Genomic DNA, 24,284 nt, shown 5'->3' on the forward strand with positions numbered 1-24,284 from the left:
CGTTGCCGTGGGGCTAAAAGACCTGTGCATATTCCTTGCTGCAGCCAAAGGGATGGGAGATCAGTGCTCCCCTCCCCCTGGCTGTAGCAGGGAACACGGCAAAGCGCTCAGCCTGGGCCCCTAGGTGCTGGTGTCCCTGCTGGAGCCAGAGGGAGGGTAGCACCGATCTCCCATCACCCTGGCTATAGAAGGGGTCCACTGCCTAGGGACCCAGGTGGAGCGCACGGGACTACAGGATGTGTGCAATTTCCCTGCTGCATCCAGGGGGACAGGAGATCAGTGAGGAGAGAGGGCTGCTGTCAGAGACTGGTGGCCCTTCAGGGTTTTAACAATGTTATCTGTGGCCCTCGAGCCAAAAAGGCAGGGAACCACTGATGTAAGTTAATGGGAGTCCTCACACAAGTAAAGTAAAGTCATAGGAATAAGGTATGCCAGAACAGGCCCCGGTTAGAAAGTTCATGTTTTTTTCCATAGGGTAATAAAGCAAATGACTTTAGCCATGAGAATCCCTTGTGATCCTGGTTTCACTTCACCAAGTTCTTACACAGCTTTATTACACACACACAGTTCATTATTTTTTAACCAGTTTTTCTTCCTACAAATGTTCACCCACGTACTGTAACCTCTGAAGGGGAATTAGGCCCAGCGTTACTTCTCTGAAATATTGGTCAGACATTAGATGATCTAAATGGAAAGAATTTTTAACTCCAATTTACTGTTTTGACAATTTACTTGTGGTGCCTCTGCTTTTGCTGTCTCACTTAGGCTATACAATGAAAGCACATTTCACACTTTCGTTTGCCATTTGCAATCAGTTTCACGCTCTGGTTCTCCTGCATTAGCACAAAGCTATAATATGTGCATTTCCAGCACCACAAGGGAATGTTTAAAATTCTTTTTCAATGCTTTTGTAAACTTATCTTTAATTTCCTAAAAATGAACTAAAATGATTATAAAGTTGTAACTGCATTGGTAAGACTCTCACAATGCGTATATTCACCCACGGCAGACTTTTATTTGACCACTTCTAGTTTCACCCATATATAGTAACGCAACCACATTTGAACTCAGGATGAATAGAAACTAAATGTTTGGCACATTTACGTAACGGCCAGGGCTTTGGTAATTGTGTTACATGCACATCTTCCTATGAGCCAAACCCTGAGAAACGCTGATCACCTTGGGTATATCTGCACTGCATTTGAGAGATGTGGTTCCCAGCACGGGTACATAGACTTGCCCGTGGAATGTGGATGTCGTGGCACTGGCAGAGGCTGGGACTAACCACCTGAGTTCAGAGCCAGCGGGTCATGTGCCCAAGCTGCCACCTGTGCCTCAATATCCATACCGTTATTTTTAGCATGTTAGTTCAAGCTGAGCTAGCGCAAATTTGTCTGTCCACACTGGGTATCACACCTTCTAGCTGTAGTGCAGACAAAACCCACTTCAGCTGTCATTGGATTGAAATTGGAATAGGTATAGAGATACAAGCGTGCTGAGTGCTGGATAGTTAAATGTAGGCAGGGCTGGATTAAGACAGTCTGGGATCTCAGGCACAACCTATACAGTTCTTCATGGCACTGCCCCCATGCTGTGGCCCTGCTCCCACCCCATGGTCCTGCCCTTCTGTGGGGTGGCAGCAGACTTCAGAGTAAAGATGAATGGGGCAATTCACATCTCTTGGAGCTATTGTTTCAGGCTGTCTGCAGACTCAGGAAGGCATCAGTTATGTTTCACATTTGCAAGCTTTTCTTTGCATCCATGAGGGCTAGAGAGATGATATATTAAAATGAAAGTTGAGATTCTGGTGTCACCATGCAACCACAGAAGCTGGGGCCCTAAGCATGGGTTTGTAATTCCTGCTCCTGAATCCAGCCCTAACTGTAGGTAGACAGCAGGATATAGAGTTGAAATATATAAAGCACTGATGGAAATGAAAGAATAATTTTGGGACTAACCACCTGAGTGCCAGATTTTCAGGAAGGCACCAAAAGAAGCGGGCAGCTATTAAGAACAGCTCATCATGTTGGGAGCTGAATATTTTTGAAAGTCTGGCTTTGATTGTGGGAGTTCAACACTTGGAAATCTGGCCCCAAGCTCTTTTGGAATTCTGGCCCTATGCTTGCTTACAAGTTGTCTGCTTTCTATTCCTATAAACTACGAGAGCAGAGGGAAATCTTGATCTTCATGCTTAGAAGTTCTTTACAAGGATTGTCTCTTGCAGGATATCATTCACATAAATGGTTCTTTTAGAACATTCACGAGGGATGTTTACCAGTGGACAAGCAGACTTCAGTTTTGTATTATTTCATCAATACCAAAGCATTAGTCACTTTGTTAAGTGGCCTCTGCCATTGGCGTGTGCTGTGTCTGAATTTATACGTCACTGATGTGGCAACAATCTGGAGTCAGTGCTGTAACCGTGAGACCAGCAGGTGGTCCCAGCCAGTGCTCCAGCACTTCCATAGCTGTCAGGAACAGTTAACACCGCAACGGCTAAAAGATGAGCAGCTGAAATGATAGATAAAAATTTGTGGTTACTCTGCTTGTCCTATTGAGTGAATTACTTAGTTTGTTTTCATTGGCATGTGTTGAGGTGATCCTTTTGTAGCAAAACTAGAGACAAAAATTAGCCTCTGTGTCTGATGATGTCTTGCATGTGGTAGTGGCAATGAAAAAGAAGATGTAAAAAATACATTACATGAAAGAGGGGTGTGTAAAGCAGTGTGCTTTTATAGCGTCAGTGTAATCCAGGTTTTATTATCTGGTGCAAAAGAGAAAGAACTGGAGAAGGAGGAATAATACTCTTATATATCACATTTCCTCCATAAGATCGCCACGCGTTTTGCAATGGGCTCGTTTTACTGATGGGGAAACAGAGGCACAGGGAGATGAAGTAGAGCTGGAGTTCACCCAGCAGGCTGAGTCAGAGCCAGGAACGCAGGTCTCCTGACTCCCACGCTAGTGCCTAGCCACGGGCCCATACTGCCCTTTGAGGAGGCTGTCTAAAGATGGGGCTTTGGTTTTGAGGAAAAATGTTCCATTGATTAGCTTCCACGCCCAAGGGGACATGATGTAAGAAGCGATCAGTCATTTTATGTATTTTAATAGTGTGTAACAAAAGCAAACAAAACTCAGAGGCATACAGGGCAATACACAGATAGGAGGGTATCTCCAGCCCTGGGAGTGACGTGAATGAAGTTAACATCAGGTATGGATTTGAACAGTAACCCCCGAAGAACAGAAACGAAAGCAAAGCCGCACACATGGGGCTGGTTCTGCTCTCACGCTACACACTGGGGTAACTCCATTGATTTTTGTGTAGTTCCTCTTGCTTTACACTCATCCGAAGCAGAGTACTGGGCTTACCAGGCAATTTCAAAGAACTGTAAGTCCTCTTTGTTCTTCTTTGTCGGCGGGAATGATGTGGCCTGGAGACCATCCAGCATTGGCGTAGTCGTGTAGTTCAGTGATTGTTCCAAACGTTAATCTTGTCTGTGTGACTATTGCACGGTGAGGGCCAGACTCTGCCTCCGGGTGACACATGTGATTTCAGTGGGAGTCACCTGCACGAATGCACGGCCAGAATTTGCCTCTGAGGCTGTTGAATAGACTGATGTATCGCTTTCTGCATGTGACATTTACTCTGCAGCGTTTGTCAGGAGATCTAAGACGCTCCTTTCCCTGACCGAGCGGCAAGCGTTCCAGTAAGTAGCATGCCGGGGAGACTTCAGTGCAGTGTACACTGGATATGTCTACACTGCAGTAAAAATCCCGCAGCACTACGTCTCGGGGCCCAGGTCAGCTGACATGGGCTTGCGGGAAGGTCGGGCTGCGGGGCTAAAAATAGCAGTGTAGATGTTTGGGATGGGGCTGGAGCCTGGGCTCTGAGACCCACCCCCTTCACAGGGTCTCAGTGTCCAGGCTCCAGCCTGAGCCCAAATGAACATCTACGCTGCTATTCTATAGCCCCATGAGCTCAAGTCAGCTGACTCAGGCCATCCGTGTCCATGCCCCAGGTCTCTTATTGCAGTGTAGATGTGCTCACCGATATATACAAGCTGTTTTTATTTACCTGTTACTTTGGCAGGATTAGTGGGGGAATCGCGCCTAAGGGAATAAATGAGGAAAGTAGTTATTGGCGCACAAACCAACAGCAGGGATGTTAAAGAGCCGCGGACTTGAAAAACCTTCCCTTTAGAAATCATCCTGCCCCCCGTTGTCTGCTGGTTTGTGTCTGTTTTTCCACCTGCCCTTTGTGTTATTTTTTGAAACTCTCTGTTGCGGCAAAGTGCCAATATTACATCAGACATTACAGATGACTTATTCAGGAGCCGGGCGAAGGATTCTGGCTTGCTGGCTGTGGGGAGGGAGGGTCTCCTCCTCTGAGTCCACTAATAAGGGGTGAGCAAATTAGGGACGTTTTGCATGAAAACAGGATCTTCACCTCCTCCGTTCAAGCTTCTGATTCCCCACCTGTTTCAGATGTCACAATGAACTATCCTTGGCGTGGCAACTAATTGTGGTGTCACAGACGACAGGGGGTGGTGATGTCAGCTGAACTCTACACAGCAGGTGTGGATGAGCTCTTTTGCAACAAAGAGCCTGTCTCCATGCACGTGGCTCTGGCAACCTAATAAAGGCAAGGGGGGAGAAATCCAGAGAGGAGAAGACACTGTTATGTAAGCAGAACTGTTGCTAAGTGAAAGGTTTTGCAGAGATTTCCACAAAGCCTACAGTGCCGGGGTCTTTAAGCCCTTGGAGTGAGATCATCACACACCCCACCCCACCCCAGGCTGGCCCTTTACACCACGTAAAAGGACAGGAGAAGCATAAAGGAGCCTTAAAAGCTTCAGTTCCAACCAGGAGTGGGGGGAGGATTCCCTCAGGGCAGGCACTGGGCACAGCCATCACACCCTGAGGGCTCTCTTGCAAGCCTTGGCTGCGGGGGTGTGTTGGAGATAGGACAGCTCTGCTGAACTTCCAGACAGTGCTGTGGTCCGTAGGGAGGCTGCCATAACTTAGACTGGCCCGCAGAACAGCCCAGGGTTGGGAGGGCTGAAAGACATGTTAGGCTCCCCTCCTCCTGGGCTGTGAGCTCTGGGCTGTGCTCTGAGGGTATGTCTCCATTGCAGTTAAATGCCCACGGCTGGCCCAGGCCAGGCCTGTTTAATTGCGGCATAGACATTCGGGTTCAGGGTGGATCCTGGGCTCTAGGACCCTGTGAGGTGGGAGGGTCCCAAAGCTTGGGTTGCAGCAGAGCCACACTTCACTTCACACCACACTTCAGGAGCTCCTTAGCCCGGGCCCTGTGACTTTGAGTCAGCTGGCACAGAGCAGCTGCAGGGTGTCTAAGTGCAGTGTAGACATATCCTTGGAGGAACAGCAGAAAATCTTCATCTTCAACGAAAAGGCACAAAGACCTGGAGATTCTGAGTTACACCTGAGGCTCTGATTCTCCTCTCACGCCAGCTTACGTCGGTGTAATTCAAGTGACTTCTTTGACGTTACTCCTGATTTACATTGGCGGAGGTGCACGAATCAGGCTGGCCCACTGGAGCTGCACCAATATAAAACCAGTGCAAGAGGCTACTCGGGCGGTTCTGTTACATAGGTGTAAATCAGGAGTGATTTCACTGAAATCAAAGGAGGCCCATGTCATTGAGATCCAAAAACGGCTTATAATTGGCCCTTATGTGCCCTTGACAGTACCACTCACTGTACAGATCTCATCACCCTGGCTCTGTGACCCTCTGCCATCCGTATCAGCTCCCCTAATGAGGGGACAAGGTGGGTAGTTAAGGATGGCGTTGCAAGTCTATCTTACTTTGTAGGTCTGTGGACTCTAAGAAATTGGCCCTGGTAATAACAAGCCTCAAGCACGTACTCTGTATTGAAGCCACGCATGGCTTTGTCCCCTGTGCAGTGGAGGGGAGGGCTGCAGAATGCTCCTGAAAGCGCTGGCCCAGCCTGCTGTCAGTTTCAGGCTTGCCAGGGGAATACTGAAATCCAGACAAAGCTTTCATTCTTGTGAACAAAACCAAACCCAAGGAGCTCAAAGCACTTTACAAACATCGGTGAATTCAACCTCACAACACCTGTGTGAGGTCGGTAGGTGTTGGCAGCCCCATTTTGCAGGTGAGGAGACTGAGGCACAGAGGACAAAGTCTGTGGGAGTAGACCCAGTTTCTCTTAATAAAACTAGCACCATCCAGAAACCTTTCCCTGTGAGATCCCACTTTGTATTCTGCATTGTCTTCCTTTTTTCTGTGGCTGAATACAGTCCCATGATGTGGAGTCTCTGTTAAGCAGCCTCTTGGTTTCCGGGCTGGTAGCCATACGTAACAGAAATGCCCGTTCACCTATTGACCTCTTCCCAGATTATTGAGCTGAGATAAAAATAACAAGATTATGTGTTTCCTTTTGCAGTGAGGACAGAGTCATCGAGCATTACAAGAAACTGAACGGTCAGACAAGAGGCCAAGCGATTGTAAAGTAAGTTGGGAAGGACAATGCTGGGTAGTGACCTTTGTTTGCTAGGGGATATTCTATCCTGGCTGTAAATTCTACACATAACTATGTCTCCCATCTCCTGTCTAGTAACTTCTTTTTTTTAAGTATATGCTTTTTCAGGAGAACTCCACTCCTCATCCTTGTTATTCTTTTTATGTTTCATTCTGCAGTTACATGAGCATTGTAGAATCCCTCCCAACGTATGGAGTCCATTATTATGCAGTAAAGGTACGTGCCACCGACAAAGGGTCATTTATTGAATTAAACTGATGATGGTGACAAAAATACTGGTCTCTGTTTACACTGCACTTTCCTGAAAGTACTGTTTCACTTCCTTTGTTAAGATAAACTTGTTTCAACTATGCAGTGACTGTTTGGTAAATACAATTAATTCAGTAGAGGAAAATCCTGTTCTTCAAGATAAAATTCCAGCATCCCCGCTACTGCGCTGGAGCAATTGACTCCAACTTGCAATCTCACTCCATTTGTCTACCAATCCGCCACAAAGGTACACTCACGATCTTGCCTTCACCTCTTCCAGGCCTGAGCAGCAGTGGAGGTTTTTAACAAGTGATACCAATAAACATAAAAAGGAAGCTAGGTTTGCTTTCCCCAGAGCATTTCCCCCTGTTCATCACCCATGAACTTTTGATGGCTTGCATACTTATTTGTACTAACCTATCTGGCTTTAGGCACAAGGACATTACTTTCTTGTACATCTGCAAAGTGTCTTGCACACTTATGATACAGCAGAAACAATGTGACAATACATATCATAAATCTGATCTCACCGGCCTATGCCCCCCGTGTCCTGCATTCAGACAAAGGCAGCCACAAGTCATAGTGTAGGACTCTGTTGGCTACATCTTGCTGACTTGAAATGATTTGCCCATCCCATGTCATAGAGCAGGGTCCCACAGCCCTCCTGCACACACAGCTTCCATTGACTTCAGTGGGTGGAAGTGGCATGGAATGGATTGTGCATTGGTGCCCAAACCTGCAAACACTTGCTGCGGGGCACGGTGCTTACTACGGAGGGTTATTCCAGTGAACTCCTCTCGATCGGTGAGTGTGCATCCATTGTCAGCTGGCAAGTATTACACTTGGTGGACTTTGGGATCAGACCCTAAAGGTCTGACCACACGGCAGCTGGGAGGTGTGATTCCCAGCTGGGGTAAACAGACTAGACGTTGCAGCAGTGATGGCAGCTTAGGTTCTGGTTCTGAGCTCATGGCTACCCTGTGCCGTGACATCCACACTGCTATTTTTAGCATGCTCGCTCGAGCTGAGCTAGTGGGAGTCTGTCTAACCATGCTGGGAATTACACCTCCCTGCTACAGTGCAGACATACCCTAAGTGTCCAATCCAACAAACGCTTACCAATCCAGAGAAGTTCAGTGGGACAGCTGACAGCCAGTGGACTTTGTATCATGCCCCTCAGAAACAACACGGATGTTGCTGCTTGGTATAGGCATTTTCCACCTTTCGGCATAATTTGTTTTTTTATTTTTGCTTTTTTTTTTGTACCATGCTCATCTCCAGTGTATTGGCAAATTGGAATCGTTTCACTGAGGGTTCCAGTTCCCTAAATGTAAAAGAAGCTTGTATCAAATATCAGCCATGACTCCATAAACTAGTTTTATGGCATACTCAGATGGAAAGTGTTTGGGTCCAAGTCTGTCAGACCTTATCGCTTAGTAGCCATCAGATCCCATTAGCATTGCAGTTTATAGATTGATGTCAGGATTCCCACACATAATCCAAGTCAGGTGGGCTATTCGGTTTCACCCCCTCCAATCTCCAAAGCCAGGCAGAGCAGAGTTCAGACTGAGTAATGTGCTGGAAGGGGGGCAGCGGAGAGGATGAACCATTGCAACGGGGACCCAAGGAGAGCCTTCCATGGGGATGTTTTTAGTAGCTTGATGAAATTTGGTGCATTCCATAAACTGTTATATGCTATAGATAAAAGGGCCAGGGATCTTCTTTATGTTCATGGGATCTTTGTGACCCAGGGATCCTTTGGTACGGTGCAGGATGATTCCTCTCACAAATCGAGAAATCCTTCCCTTGAATATTGGGCCAGGGAGTGTCCAGAATTTCCCTGCCATACAACATCATTCCCTCTATTTTATCTCCTAGGACAAGCAGGGAATTCCTTGGTGGTTAGGACTTAGCTACAAGGGCATTTTTCAGTACGACTACCATGACAAAGTGAAACCGAGAAAGGTAAGTGTATTTTTTACTGTGCTATTAAGAGATGTGCTCACGTCTTGTGTTATGGACTGACTGGCAGCATAAAATGCGCTGAACCCTGGCATTGGTTTGGATCACTGATTTATAAGGATGGTGTGGGAGGATATGAGTTTTTTCCAACACTGCCTGAGTGTCTACAGAAAGTTTGACATACTGAACTCGCCCCTACTTTATTGAAGTGCTGGGAAAAATGGAGCACCATTAAATACTGCAGCGTAAGCTGTTGTGTTCTTCTGGGCATGGCCCGATTCCTCAAAAAGCATAATAAGTGGGAATGTACGGCCTGATCCTACATGGTGCTGAGCGCCCATTGGCATCACTGGGAGTTGACGATGCTCAGCAGCTCACTAAGGGTCTGATACAGGGGGGCTTTGGCTCAGGCCATAAATGATCAGAGAAGAAAAGAGAGATGGAGACTTATAAATAAGGGAAGGAGTGGAGGGGGTGGGGGTTCTTCTGGGTTTTGTTTCTCACCCTTAGGACAAAAAGTATCAGGAAATCAGCAAATTTTAGGGGGCCAGATGAACTCTGATAAGTGGCTATTTTAATCGTTAAGGAGCAGTCTGAATCAAACACTGATAAAAACATTTCATCACATACCTGAAGTCTGAAGAAGGGGAAGAAGAGCGTTTCCACTTGCTTTGTAGCTTGTTTGGGAACTCTGCTGTGAAAACCCCACAAGTCAAGGCATTACCTGCCAGTGGCTTTATTCTAAAGCACAAGCTTGGCCTACATTTTCAAAAGTGGCCAGCCATGCTGGGCACCTCCATTCTGGGTGCCCTACTTGAGAACCTCAGAGGGGCCTGGTTTGCAGAGAAGAGGTGCTCAGCGCAATCTGAAAATCAGTCCCCTCTGAGATGTTGCAAATTGGACACCCAAAGCTTGGGGCACCCAGAATTACTAGTCACTTTTAATCATTTACGTGAAGAAATGGTAATAAAATCAGCTTAAACATCCTAGAACGTTCTCAGAAGGAATGTTTTGATCACCTGAGCTCATTCTCCTCTGTAGAATCCCGTTTTCTGGTGTTATGCCGCTGCCTTTATTCTTCAGCAATGCAATCTAATGCAAAAAGGAGTTTCTTTCAAGCACTGCTCTGCAGACTGGCCCACATCAGCAACTAACAGCATTTGTCCTACCTGGGAAACCAGTGAGATATCAGAAAGGAGCAGGTTCTAAGCTTGCTTCCAGGGAGAAATGCACAGCAGAGCTCCCCAGACCACCGAATAGCACATTAGCACATGTGAATGCTTCCACTGAATTAAAAGCTCTGTATTTCTTATTGCATTGTTTCTGTGCCAAACGGCTCTTTCTCAGTCACCCGGTTGGTCATGCATGCAGCACGCTACAGCAGAATCAACCTTCCTCCTCTTAGTGCAAATCAGTGTGTAGATGATGATACAGGTAGATTTTTAGTTATGATTGTGACCCTTCCATGCCTAAGGTAGCCACCTGAAAATGCCAAGGTCAGGACAGGCTGTAAAAGGAGAGCAGATTCTCCCAGCACTGGTGGGTGACACTGAAGTCAGACTTCCCAACCAGCCACAAACAGTGCTTCTGATTCCCTGCACTGGTTATCAAGAAGCCAAAATAAAGAGGTACACAGCCCCCTTTACTGCATTTCAGTCTCCGGCTCCCAATCAGCCACTAGGTCCAGTAAAGAGACCAGTTATTTAAACTCTATGCTCTTTACCAAAAAGGTTTCTCCTGACCCCAAAGGGTCAGCCACAGTACCAGATCAATATAAGTTTGGATCTTACCCAAAATACCACACTGCCAGCCAATCCTTTAGTAAATAAAACTAAAGATTTATTATAAAAAGAAAGAAACAAACTATAAGAGAAATGTTAAAGGATTAAAGCAATCAGATACATACAAATGATTTGAAAGTCCATATATATCAGGTTTCCAGAAGAATTGTGGAGTTTGCAGGCTTGTATAGTCCCTCTCGTGTACATCCAGTACCTGGATGGGTCTCAGTCCTTTGTTTCACAGCTTCAGTAGATGAGTTGATTCAGAGTTAGGTGATGACTGAAAGACTGAAAGACAGACTGAAGACAAAATGGATCCCGGGCCTCTCCCTTTTATGTCCTCTGGCTTTTTTCCATGCTGCTTTTGGAATTTTACAAGAACCAAAATGGAGTCCAGAGTCACATGAGTAAGTCTGGTGACTCATCAGGTGTATCCCTGGCTTCTCCCCCTGGGCCCCTTGTACCTGTGAATTTCTTGATGGGCCATCAAGCAGGCTTTTGTTCTGCAGCCATCCTGTCTGGGGTGTGACCCAGACACAGCACAATTTGAAATACAGATATAGCAACCATATCCATAACTTCCATTACACATATAACACATGAACATAAACATTATCATCTTACTTAGCACATTATAGCCTTTCTAACAGTACCTGACATGGCATATCTCAGATGACTTATTATGATTTTGACATACTGATGTCAAACAATATAATAAATGCCCCCTCCCCCTCCCCCGCCAATCCAGCCAGCGTGACACCCCCAACGCGAGATTGGTGTAGAAGGGGTAATCAGAGCTCCTGAATACACTTCAAGGGCCCCCCAATCCAGCCAGCGTCACAATGATAAACTGAAATGTTGTCCGTGGTGGAAAACAGAACACGCGCCGCAGAGATCAGCGTATATATTAATTCACCCAGGCCTAGTCTCTGTTGGAGGGTTCTGCACAGGGAGAGACGACGCCACCAAAGCTGCACCTAGGAACTCCTAGTGCAGGTGCATTGTACTGGGTAAATCATTACCTGCAGGGATGGTTTCCAGCACGTCTACACTAGGGGTTTGCATCCACACAGCTACATTGGTGCCAAACCCCCAATGGAGACATGCCCTTCGAATCTGCTTCCAGAAGTCAGGCTCAGCCACGGACACTGCTCCTCCCTGCCACAGCCTGCTTCCATGAGAGGGTTGATGCAGCCCCGGGGATGACAGGGAATCCAGGAAAAAGGAGACTAGACCTCGTGCGTCCGTTTGAGGCAACAGCGCTGTTCCCTTTGGGAGAGCCAAGCCTCTTTTCTCCTGTGCTTTGTCTTCCCCTTCTCTCCCTGCTGCTGCTCTGAGCGGTCTTGTCTGCATGAGAGCCCCACAAAAATAGGTCAGCTGGATGCAGCCAGGGCCCTTACCCTGTCTGCCTCCTGACCTCTTGTCCCTACTGCAGCAGGCTCAGTCACATGTACCTCCCAGCCTTCCCTCAGAGCAGCAGCAATAAGCAAGAAAAACTGGCCGGGAGTTTGGAGTTCGCCCTGCTTTTGCTGAGATTTTTGTTTTTACTTTGGCAAAGGGGCAGTTTGGGGTGTGGCGTGAAATCCAAGCTGGCCATGACAGCAGTGCCGCCTTACCTATACACATGGGGAAGTTCTGTGGCTTAGTGGGCGTGATGAGAAATCTTGGAGTCTGGAATTTGCCAGCGAGATTCCTCAATGGATTCTGTCAGGTGCAACCCAGACTGTAACCCGGAGTAAAGTCTGCCTGAACAAGGGCTGCTGAATTGCAAAGTGCTTGCCAACCCCATCCATTGGGGGGACTGCAGACAGCTAGTGTAGCCCCTAAAATGAGCAGCGTTGGCCAGGACAAAGGCAGGGTTAGGTGGGCCAAGGTGCGAGGATGCAATGTGGATCCCCAAATGCTCTTTAAAACTGTGTTTCTCCCTGGCACAGTAAAAAGCCCTAGTCAGAAAACTCCTTTGGTTAGAACAACCCGGCTGATTCAATGGGCACAATTTTTGTTCTGTCTCTTTGGATTTTTACATTGCACCCATCATCATGGCATCTGGGAGTCTCTTATGGTAGCTGATTCACCTCTCCATGCCAGCAGGGGTTGAATCAAGCTTTCAGAGTGCAGGGAGTGGGGTGGGAGGGGGCACATTGTAGAACTTTCTGCAGAGAAGCTGTAAATGCAAAGCAAAGTGTGTAGGGAGGAAAGGCTGCAGCTTATGGCTTTTTTTATCTTTCTCATTCAGTTTCTCTGCAATGCCAAGACCAAGAACAAATTGAAAAATTACAATGGAAAAAAAAATCTCTCTGGAAAATGCACAGGCAGAAAATTGTGGCGAGGAACCAGCTGAAACCAAGAAATGTATATTAAATGCATATAAAAACCTCGCTTGTCTTATAAGAGAGATTGTAATGTTTTCCTATTATGTCATCTGAGGTAGTTTTCCATGCTTATTTTGTTCTCAAGCAGAACTGTAATCCACACTGGATAGCTGAGCCTATCTCACGTGAGTCCATTAGCATGCAGTCAAGACCAACTTTTTATTGAATTGCTGGAGTCTGTGGAATCCTAACTAGGTTTGTCAGCAAAAAGGCAACTGGGGCATCGGGCAGCTTAGATGCGTACCATTGGGAGGTGGCCTGCGTACCACAGTTTGGGAATCCCTGGCATAAGTAGTTCGCTTGGAGGCTTAGCAATAGCTTATGAAGCTTTTTCTCTTCCCGATTACATGTTCAAATGCAGGTCTGGCCTGCAAGGACAGAACATTGTTATCTGATGACTGTTGAAGGAGCTGCCTGAAATGAATGTGGTGATCTCAGACAGTTCCTAATTGACCCATGTTTACATCACAACAGCCATCACTGCTGTTACCCCTGACTGGTCCCCTTGTTTGCATTCCCAGCAGAGAGGAGAAGGGCAGGATAGGCCTGGAGAGTTCACTCCCAAGTCATCGCTTTAGGCAGTCCTTCCAGCTCTGGGCTAAGGCAGAGTGCTCTGACGAAGCTTACACTATCAAAGGCGATGCTGTACCTGTTTTATCCATAAACAGAAGACTTCAGTCGCCAGGATTGCATGCACCCCTGTCCCTGTTTGTTCATTTCTTGTCACCCATCTTAGGTCCTTTGGCCCCTCCCTCTTCTGAGGGGGCAAGCCTTTCATTGCTTTGGTGAGCCCTGCCCACCATACCAGGCTTTAAACAGGCTGACACTTTCCCCTGGCATTGAATTCATGATAAAACCAGCAAAATATGTTGAGCCAGTTCTTCAGCTGGTATAAATTAGCTAGCTCTGTTGGAGTCAGTGGAGCTACGGTAACTTACACAGTCATTAAGAAGGGGTTCTTACTTTTGAGCAGTTTTCTGAAGTTGAATAGCAGTTGGAAGATGAAGAGCGTGGTAACCACGCCACTTGGAAACTGCAGTTGTCTGTGATTGGCATTTGTTCATTTCACTCCGTTGTATCTCCAGTGTGTTCTAAGAGCTCCCAACAGCAGAAGTGGCCATGGCCTGTGGCTATACGATAATGAATAGTGCATGCTTGAGTGGCTGTAGTAGCGATAGGCTTGTCTCTGTTGTTCTGGTGAGATGCTCCCACAGTTTTAAGAGTCCAAAGGCGTCCTTCAATAGAAACATTTTAATAGTTTTAGCAAACAATTAACTCAAAAAATACTGAGGAGTGAATGATTAACTAAGTCAGACAAAGTGTTTCTATATGGCCCATAAACAGAGACTGCTAGCTGGAAACAGAATGGCCTGGAAGGAATAACATGTACTCTGTACGTAGCTTCGCTCCAACTAAGTAGAAGACAGCACTATTTTGGATTAGCCCGATAGTCAACTGGCAACTAAACACTGGATGTGTCTTCTTCCCCAAGCTCCCAAACTTTACAGGGGCTGGGAGTACCCCCACCCCTGGATGTGGGATGACCTTGCAGAGTTCTTGAATGGCTCTTTCCCCAGCTGATGCTTGATGTAGCTTTAACAGACTTCTGAGTGAGCCGGGTCCACCTTTCTTCAACCAGAGGGAACGCAGTTGCGATACAGGCTTTGAAGGATGCTGGGAACAGACTAAAAGGTAGAGAGGCGGAGTATCTCAAAGGAAACTCCCCAAGCCTCAGCTGAGTGTGTAGTGTAGATTCTCCTTGTGACAACCAGAAAAGTGTTTCCACACCACATACGTTGTGGTCATTCTCTGGAGTCAAGCAATAAGGCATTTTGCTAAAATAGTGCCATTTCCTGGCATATAGTATCCACAAAGCTCTATGTATTCTACTGTATTTTCCTTATTAAGCATCAGATTCTGATACCTGTGCAAATTCAGAGTAACTGCAACAAACTTAATGGACATTTACACGAGTGTAACAGAGAACAGAATTTGGTCCCTAGTGCCTAACAGCATATAGCAAATGTGAAATCAGTAGTTCTAAGTGTCACAAAATAATCAAGTCTGGCAAGCATCCTAAGAGAGAAATAGCCTAGTCCACTGGTGTATTGAGAGCGAGATCCCAGTAATTAATAAATGGACTTTGTTCAGAAAGATCCACCTTGCTTTGTGATCTCACTTATCTGAGCAGCAAGGAGCAGAGTAAACATCTCTAGTTCCAGAGGGAAAATAGGGTATTAACAGGCGTGGAATAACAGCCTAATAAAGAGCTCTTTTACTGCAGAACAAATAGAGAGCCTCTTTGCTTTAGGGCATAAAGAAGCATTGTCAAGTTGGTAGATTCATTGACTAAGTGGTAAAACTTGAGTTTCCTGTGGTGAAGGAATGACAGACCCTCAAAACAAATAAAGTTAAAATACTCCTAAACGTATACAAAATACTGAATAGAATGGAGAAGGTAGATCAGGAACTTCTGTTCACCCTGTCTCAAAAGACAGGAACTAGGGGACAGTCAATGGCAGTGAAAGGTGGCAAACTCTAAAAAGAGATTGTGAAATACTGTTTCAGTCAACGTCGGATTAGACTGTGAAACTCATCGCCACATGATACAGAATCATAGAAATGTTGGGCTGGAAGGGACCTGAAGAGGTCATCTCATCGATATCATTGAAGCCAAGAACTAAGCAAGATTGAATGAAGGATTAGACATTTCTATGGATGAAAAGAACATCCATATTTACCATAGTGAATACTGAAAGAATAAACAAGAGTTTGGGAAGGGATGTAAACTCTCATGCTTCAACCTCTAAGTCTTAAGGGTCAGGAGGAAATTTCTCTGGAGACAGGCTAACTTACACCTGCAGAGGTGTTGGATTTGTAAAATGCCCTCCCTCTTCCTCCAAAGCATCCAACATTGGCTGCTTCTCAAAGACAAGATATAAGCCTCAGTGGGTAACTGGTCTGTTCCTGGAATGACAGTGTTTCCTGTGATCATTGCAAACATCTTTTTATTACAAGAAGGAATTAAAATTTTCTAGTATACAAGTGACAGAGTGGTAGGAGGGAACATTTCCAGGAAATATGGCATTAAAAGGCTGGCAGAGTCTCAGTGGTATTACTCTAGTAAATTATTCATTGCACTTAACTCTCTATTAAGGGCTACCTGCTGACTTCTTGTGCTTAGACGTGCTGATTTCTTTTTCTATTGCTGATCCTTTATGCTTCCTGGATGATAGGCCTGGCTGTAGCATGGTCTGATTTTCAAGCTATGGCAGGTTTTGCCTAGTAAAGTGCACCGGATTTTCTTTGCTTGTTTTCATCTTGAAAACCTTCAGTGTTGGAGAGAAGAGAGCAGGTGTAAGGTGAGATATTCCTTGCAGGGTTGTTCTTTTTACTCTGTTGGCATATCCCAGACCCACTCCCTTCAACACATTAAAACCTCTCCCACACCCCAAAATCTAGGCGCAACCCCCTCTGGGTTGGTGTTTTTTGAGCCACAGTGTCATTGGCTGCCCTTGTTTAGTTCAGTTATGCACAAACCTGGATAAGATGAGCAGCCAGGTCAGAATAATTCCTGGCACCACCTCTTGAGTCTAGGCTGGAAATGTCCTGAGAATGGGTTTTTGTCTTGAGAGACCCAGGACTTCCTACTTCTGCTCTGGCAAGAAATTCCAAGAGAACAGCTATTCAAAAGCAAAGCCAACCTCTTCAGCCCTTTGACGAGGTTCCGATTAAGTTTCATCTGAGTTATAGGTAGAGTTTGGCCCCTCTTTTAGGGTTTGTCTGGAGTATGAAAAGAAGTCAAGCGTAGTCAGGATTAGTTAACACGTGTTAATGGATTGGTAACCCCAATCTTTCACCTTGATTCACTGATAAAGATTTATCTAGGCTCCTCCCACCAGCTAAATCAAGGTAAAACTGTTAATCTGTGTCTAGCCTGGGGAAAGGGTCTCTAAAATATGTTCGCTAATCCCAGCCTAACCATAGCCACTTGACCTAGTCTTGACAAATGCACAGCCAAATCATCCAGAACCTGACTAGATCCTAAAGCTGCTCAGAGTCTGGGGTGTATTGCTGGAGCATCGGGGAAGCTGGCGCGGCTGACTGTGCTGTGCACCTATTCTGTGCATAAATGGTCTCCAGGGATTCAGTCTCCAGAGCTGTTACTATAACATCCTCCAGGAGTTCTGTATTCACACAGAGCAGAGCACTGCTGTCCTGTGATGCCCTGAGCCAGTGAAGTACATGGTTAACTTTACGCACTTGAGCAACCTGATTGAAATAAATGCAATACTCACCATGCTTATTGGCTTTGCTGGATCCAGGTCTCAAAAGGTAATGCCATATATAAAGGCAGTAGCCAGGTCATAAATGATTCTGTGCCGTGTAGTATCAACTTCAGTGAGATGCAAATAAAAGCACTTTGACAACAAATTGGGCATCGGAGCCCTGGAGTTCGGGTGGAGACGCGGGCCAGGATTTCCTCTGCAAACATTCACATTTGGCACTAAAGCGGGGCGGATTGTCTGTGAGCCACTCCTCTACCCAAACCCAGGTGTACAGCTCCCCAGGGCCGGGTTTTCAGAGCTGCTGAACACACCCCAAAGCCAGGGGGAGTTGCCGGTGCCGGAGAAGCTTAATGCATAGCCAAGTCAGGATTTGGAGAGGGGAGTTCAAGTGTCAGGAGAGAATTTCACTGCAGAAATAACCTTGTTTTTGTTTTAAGAGGTTAAAAAGAAGAGGAAAATAGAGCTATCAGGGAAAGGAATGATCTCTCTGATCTCTGCCATCTAATCCGTTTTTCCATCACTGTCATATCAAGAGACTTATTTATTCGTGTCTTGATAGCACCTGGAGCCCTGAGTGAGGCCCATTGTGCAAGACCCCGTGGCCTAGATCCTCAAAAATATTTAAGTGCCAAACTCCCATTGATTTCAATGGGGTTTCGGAACTTAAATATTTTGAAGATCTGGGCCTGTGTTCACACATCATATAACAGACAGTCCCTACCACAAAGAGCTCACAGTCTTTATACAGTACCAGACCAAAATACTACACTGCAGCCTGTGTCAAAAGAACTGCTCTTCTTTCTGTGATTTGCTGCTTTGCTTTTGTCTCTTAGTCAATAGCAATAATCTTGGAAGCGTGACAAGGCTTTGTCTCGCCATCATGGGAGTGAATGAACAGTGGAGATTTACAGAGATTCCAACACAGTATTTATTGGTATGCAGTGTAGCTGTAGCCATGTTAGTCCCAGGATGTCAGAGAGACAAAGTGGGTGAGGTAATATCTCTTATTGGACCAACGTCTGTTGGTGATTGAGATCTTCCACTGTTGAATGCAACCTAGTTGTAGCGCTGTCGGTCCCAGGATATTAGAGATAAGGAAGGTGAGGTAATATCTTTTATTGGACCAATTTCTGTTGGCGATGCCATGACGCTGGGAGTTCCTTTCACAGAGATCTGAGTGGTGTCTCTCTCTCACCAACAGAAGTTGGTCCAATAAAAGATATTATCTCACCCACCTTGTCTCTCTAAATGTTGTGTTGGCAGGATGATACAGCCACATGAGAACTGTGTAAACCAAAAAGGATCCCAAGTTGGACGTAGAAACGTTTGTTTGGCAAAAGGAGGGTCCTAGAGCCTGCAGGAGGAAGCAATTAAATAGCAAAGTTAGGATAGTTGACAGACCACCGAAAGGTCCAATTAGCAAAGGCCCTCTCTCATTACATAGAGATCTCAGAAGCTTGTTGGTGAAATAGTTCTGCTAAATCAAATCACATGGGGAAACCTTTTTCTTATGTTAAATAAAAACTCTAGTAACAAACCCTGCTTGTTCGCACTGAAATGTAGCTAGGGCCCAGTCTGCCTGGCTTACTCCCACAAGAAACTTGAAAAGTGGTTACTTGTGCGAGTGATGAGAACAGGGTCAGCCCAAGGCCATTCACAAATTCATAGGGAGAAATCCTGGCCCCACTGAAGTCAACGGCAAAGCTCCTATTGACTTCACTGGAGTCAGGATTTCACCCATAGGTGTTAACCTTTTGACAATCTCTGCTCTGACCTCCTGCATAACACAGGCCATAAAATTTCACCCAGTGATTCCTGCAGTGGGAGAAATTACATTTTGTTCTGTCTCACGGTTATTAAAAGCTCTTTAGAAGACATTGAAGCTTTCAGCTAGACTCAAGTGAGAGGTGCACAAGTAGCTGGAGTGGATCCCTGTCGTTAGGCAGTCGGTTATGGCAGTCAGGCATTCTCGCTCCCCGCAGACAGTGGCTTTAACTGCCTGAGAATGAAGGGGGGTTTCCCGGCAGTGGGAAGTTCTATATGTGTGTTTACTGAGTGTGACAGCAATGCCATCCAAGCGCCTCTGTGTCTCGACACCTCAGTCTGAGTCTTAATAGACACTACAGCAAAATAATTAATACTGTGAGAGCGCAGTGCCTTTCCTCAAAGTATCGCAATATGCTTCACAAATGTGAAGCCCAGATTCTCTGCTTTGCCGAGGTCAGGGGCTGTCAGGGAACTCCTGATCCATCCTGGGCTTAAGGTAGAGCAATCTGGGAATTGCTCTAAACTGCATCAGATCACTGTTTCCCTCGGGACCATAATCCAGCTAGGGATTGGCAGAGTGCATGGAGCGCCACGTACCAGTCCTGCTACCCCCAACACACACCCTCTACCAGGGGCTGCAGGGAGGGAGGCGTGGGAACCAGCTGATGTCTCTACACCTGCTGGGAACTTCCCCATGCGGGAACATAGGGGGAGTCCCCAACTAGGGCCTTACAGGAGGTTTCCTCTCCCACTCTGTTTGAGTGGCACAAAGGAAGCAGAGCAGGACAAGCATTCAGCCTAATTAATTCAACCTCCCAATGCTCCTGTGAAGTAGGCATTATCCCCAGTATACAAAGGGACAGATTTTCAGAAGGCTGGATGCAGAATTGCATGCACAGCAACTATAACGACACAGGTGCAAATGACCAACTGCGCCTTTCACTGCCTGCTTGTGTATGTCATTATACTGCCTGCACAATAGACGATGAACTGTGTGTGCATGTTAAGCAGACACACACGCTGTCCGTCATACCATGTGGGCGTGAACTCCTGAAAACTTGGCCCTTAGTGTTTTGCTCAAAGCCACACAGGAAGTGTGTGTGGAAGAGCCAAGACCAAAACTAGGTTTTGCCCAGTCCGGTGCTTGATGCACCAAACCCTCCTTTCTTCCCTGTCATGAGCTCCCAGGGTTCTCTTCACGCTGTAAAGTCAACCTGAGTCATTCAGAACTCTGTGGGATTCACCCATGATCAGGCCCAGAGGCAAGAGACTGGCTCAGACTCAGATTGCTGAAATGAATGCAGATCACTGGGCCTCTTCGCCAGGCTCAAGTTAATCAGGGAGTGGCCAGCAAGCCACAAAAGTTCTTACAAAAGAGGCTTGAGACTGAAAGGCTTTGAGTGCAGCTTTTCGTTGCGCGTCACAGACATCAGGTGCCTGGCTAGTTAGACTGCTCCCAGATTACTGGAACGATTTCCCATGAGAAGATCTCCTAGCTTGCACCTGAACTCTCCTCCGCACGCTCTGCAACATTGAAATCCCTCTCCCTGCTCCTTTCCGAAGCTGCCAACTTTTGCAGACAAGCATTGTGCCATTTCTGGCACCAGCTTCTTACCAGAAGCACCATGCCCTCCCCGAAGTGTGGACAGGTTAATGAGGCACTAGCCAGTTTCAAATCGATTATTCCTACAGAGATGCTTCTTCTTAAAGGTTAAGCACATTTGCAAGCTATCTTGCAAATTTGAGCTGATTGCATTGTTTCAGCTTTCCTTGGAGCAATGACCCAGAGTTCACAGTGTGTGTCAGAGGTTACTAGGATAAATACTGGGTTTTGGGGGGTTTTTTTTTGGATTGGGGGGAAGGGTATTTTTTATTCTTTTCTTTCTATCTCTTTTAACCACTTAAATGTGTAGCTGCGCTGAAAATTCAGACTTGGTGAGACCTCCTTCCATTGGAAGACTAGACGATGGCATTACATCCAGTGGTCACAACAAAATTGTTCCCATCTGAAAGCAGCTAGGTGCTGTGCTAGGTGGAATGGGTTAGTGATGAACCCATCGCCACCATTACCACTAATTGGCACCCTTGTAAAAAGCAGTCTGAAGAGTGACACCCATGATTCATGGGCATTGAAATCGATGTGTCCTCTGCTGTTTAAAAATGACCCCGTCACTGCCCCTATCCCAGCAGTACCTAGTGTATGAGTAGATGCAGGTTTTCATTTTCCAGGGCTGTCAGTTTCAGAAGCCTACTAAATATACTATGGGCCCAATCCAATTTCTACTGAAGTCAAGGGGAATCTTTTCATGGACTTCAGTGAGGATTGGATCTGAATTAAATAACTGAATTAAAGGCTGATTAATTTCTATGGGCTGAACCAAATTCCGTCATAGTGTAAAAACAGGCAAACACATAACTGAAGTCAGTTCACCCACTTATGCTTGGCCCAAAAATTATATTGAGAAAAATAAATAGTTCTGCCTGTTATGATTGGATTTATGCATAATTATGTTAAGCACATGGTCAGTGTCTTACTTCTCTGAAGATTTAAGCAGCAGCATGATAAATGGCTCTTGAAGGGTTAAAGCTCTCATCAGCATTAAAGGGTCAGACTAATGACACCCTGTGCATATGTCACTGAATAACCAATATTGATTTGAAACTGTACTGTCTCAATCTAATAAACTGGGGAAGGAGTGAAGGAAACATCTTGGTCACATCACATTGGGTCCAGCTGAAGAAAGAAATTAGACATTATTTCTCCAGCTGGGGTTGTGATCAACCAACAGGAAAGTGAATACTTTCTTCTAGGGATTAAGATTTTTGCATATTAGATTCCTTATAGGAAGGGTGAGACTTCTCAGATCAGCACTGGCCATGTAAGTGGGAGGCTGCTGAATAATATCTAGGACTTTAAAGGAAAGCAGAGTCATAGCAACAGAAAAAGTATGTGCAAGTTCAGGAAATGAGCATTTTACAAAAAGAAAAAGACCCTAAAAATCAGATTGTAGCATCACTTTCATCCCCTTCCACCTAAGAATCTGGACTTGTCTCTTTCCATGCACAGCCAAAATAAAGTAGAGAAAATAGAAACACAGTGCAGTGATTCAGCATGGTACATGTTGAACTTAATCACATGAGAGGTAGACTGCAGTTTAGCTGTAGGAAATGGACTTGTGCCCCATTGCTTGAGCTGTTTAATAATGAACTGGACAAAGCATCCAGGGAAGAGATTGTAGGGAACAGTTCTGCACTGATCGAGGGGGATGGACTGGGTGATTTAATAGGGCATTTCTATCGCTAGCCATGTTGATTCTGTGACTGTATATGAACAGACTTAGAGAGCCAGACATTCAGATGAGGCTTTAAAGTCCGATTTGCACTGAGGGAAGGATTTGTAATTTATCCACATATGACAACAATGGGAGAAACATTGGAAAACTGTGAGCTTCTGTTTATCCAGGTACTTATGTGCTTCACAAACATATCCTCTCCACTGTTCTGTGAGGAAAGGAAGGGTTACTATCCCCATGTTACAGATGGACAACTGAAGGCACACAGATTGAGGGAAATTTCCAAAGGCACAAATGGCTGTTAACTACTTTGGAAATCTGCCTCTTGCGTGACTTGACCAAGGTCACACAGGAAGCCCTTGGCAGAGGGGGGAATTGAACTCACATCACATGACTCCCGGTGCTTTAACCACAAGGCCATCTTTCCCCTCTGCATAAGGTCATGGATGCTTCCATGCGCCCCTGTTATTTGTGGGTTATTTTAATGAGAGGAAAATGTCTCAAGATTCAGCTAGTTCAGCTGCTCTCCAGTGCTTCTGTATAGTGATTCATTTTTCCACTTGGGAAACAAATTAGTTTCATAATGATAATGTAGCACTGCCTAGACTGTTGAGGGGGGGTTGTTTTTGGTGGAGTTTTTTTGTTTTTTCTTATTCTTTGGCCAGCTTCAGCTGGATCATGGGACAACTACAGAACACAGAGTAACAGAGCAGCTTTTGCTGCACGGAAAGTGAGACAGTCCCCAGTAGTTATTCCAGGCATCTGAAGTTTTATCTGGAGAGGGTGATTGTGTGCCAAGGGGTCATGAGGTTCTGGTGTTGTGTTTTCTACCCTCCACCTCATTCTCTACATCCACCACATTAAAAAAAAAACAAACAACAAACCTGTTGGTTGGAAACTTTCACCACACAAACATCTGGCATGTTTTGAATTCCAATGCCACAGCAGCAGTGACGGAAGCATACTGGTGTGTGTGCTGTAGATAGCTTTAGTTTTTAGATCTCCACTATCCCGCTCCCCCCAAGGCTGATCAATCAATGAAGATCAAAGCACATCTCCTGTTTAACGGAGTTATCTTTGTAACTTCAATATTGATGGGTGGTTTATCTCAAAGTAACGTCTTTGTTAGGCGAGGCGTGCAATTGAATCTGCTTTTATTCTGAGAGTTTGCTTAGACAGGGTGTGATCTGGTGATTCTGCTCAGCAGCAGATACATAATAACCACTGCAGGGCTGGTAAATCTGGGAAAGAGATGAAGGAATCCAAGATAGCCATTCATGCTGCAGATGAACGCTACCTTTTCTCAAATGGGAGAAAGGGTGTTGTTTAGTGGCTGGAACGAGTAGCCTGAGTGCCAGGATTTCTGGATTCTATTCTTGGCTCTGTCACCAACTCACTATGTGTCCCTGGGCAAGTCAATTAACCTTTCTGTAAAATGGTTGTAATAATCTTGATCAGAGAATGTCATGGAAATATCATGACATTTGCTTCCATTGTACTGTTCCTTCTGCTGTGTGTTCTGTCCTTCTCTTCTATCTTTTGTCTGTCTTGTCCTTTTATATTATAAGCTCTTTGGGGCAGAGACTCTGTCATTTTCTGTTCGTACAGTGCCTAGCACAGTGGGGACCCTTTCTCAGTTAGCCCTTAGGCACAACCATAATAAACAGAAATAATAATAAATAGTGAGGCTTAGTTAATGCTTGTAAAAGCTCTACGTTAATTACAGATGCAAGCTCATATATAAACACAAGGCCAGTTCCTCAGCTGGTAACTTCAGTGGAGCTGTGCCAATTTAAATAAGCGGGGGATCTGGCCCACAGAGTATTACTACCTTGGCTCCTTTAAATTTCTTCACTGTGAAAGTACGTCAGTCTGAGGAAAAGCTCTAGTGAGACATGTTAGGCTACAGTGTACGCCAAATACACATTCTTTAAAGATAAAAGGAAATGTCTCCTGCTTTTCTTTTGGTGGCTTTGTGGGTTTAGTGTGTTTATATCTTATTTAGCCATGTTGTTAAAAAAAAAAAAAAGTTAGGAATTCTGCAGA

General features: G+C 45.5%; 1 protein-coding gene across 1 annotated transcript in view; it reads left to right on the forward strand.

The window, feature by feature from the left end:
• FRMD4A (FERM domain containing 4A) overlaps positions 1-24,284 on the forward strand; it is a 239,649-nt gene that overhangs the window by 167,768 nt on the left and 47,597 nt on the right. The window contains exons 9-11 of the mRNA XM_067564578.1: positions 6,430-6,495; positions 6,684-6,741; positions 8,653-8,739. Coding sequence (XP_067420679.1) covers positions 6,430-6,495; positions 6,684-6,741; positions 8,653-8,739 — 211 coding nt within the window. The remainder of the gene's footprint in view (positions 1-6,429; positions 6,496-6,683; positions 6,742-8,652; positions 8,740-24,284) is intronic.

The sequence above is a fragment of the Emydura macquarii genome, unplaced genomic scaffold, assembly GCF_026122565.2.
Source record: "Emydura macquarii macquarii isolate MOO-44397 ecotype Brisbane River unplaced genomic scaffold, CSIRO-AGI_Emac_v2 contig_2636, whole genome shotgun sequence".
Classification (NCBI taxonomy): Eukaryota; Metazoa; Chordata; order Testudines; family Chelidae; genus Emydura; species Emydura macquarii.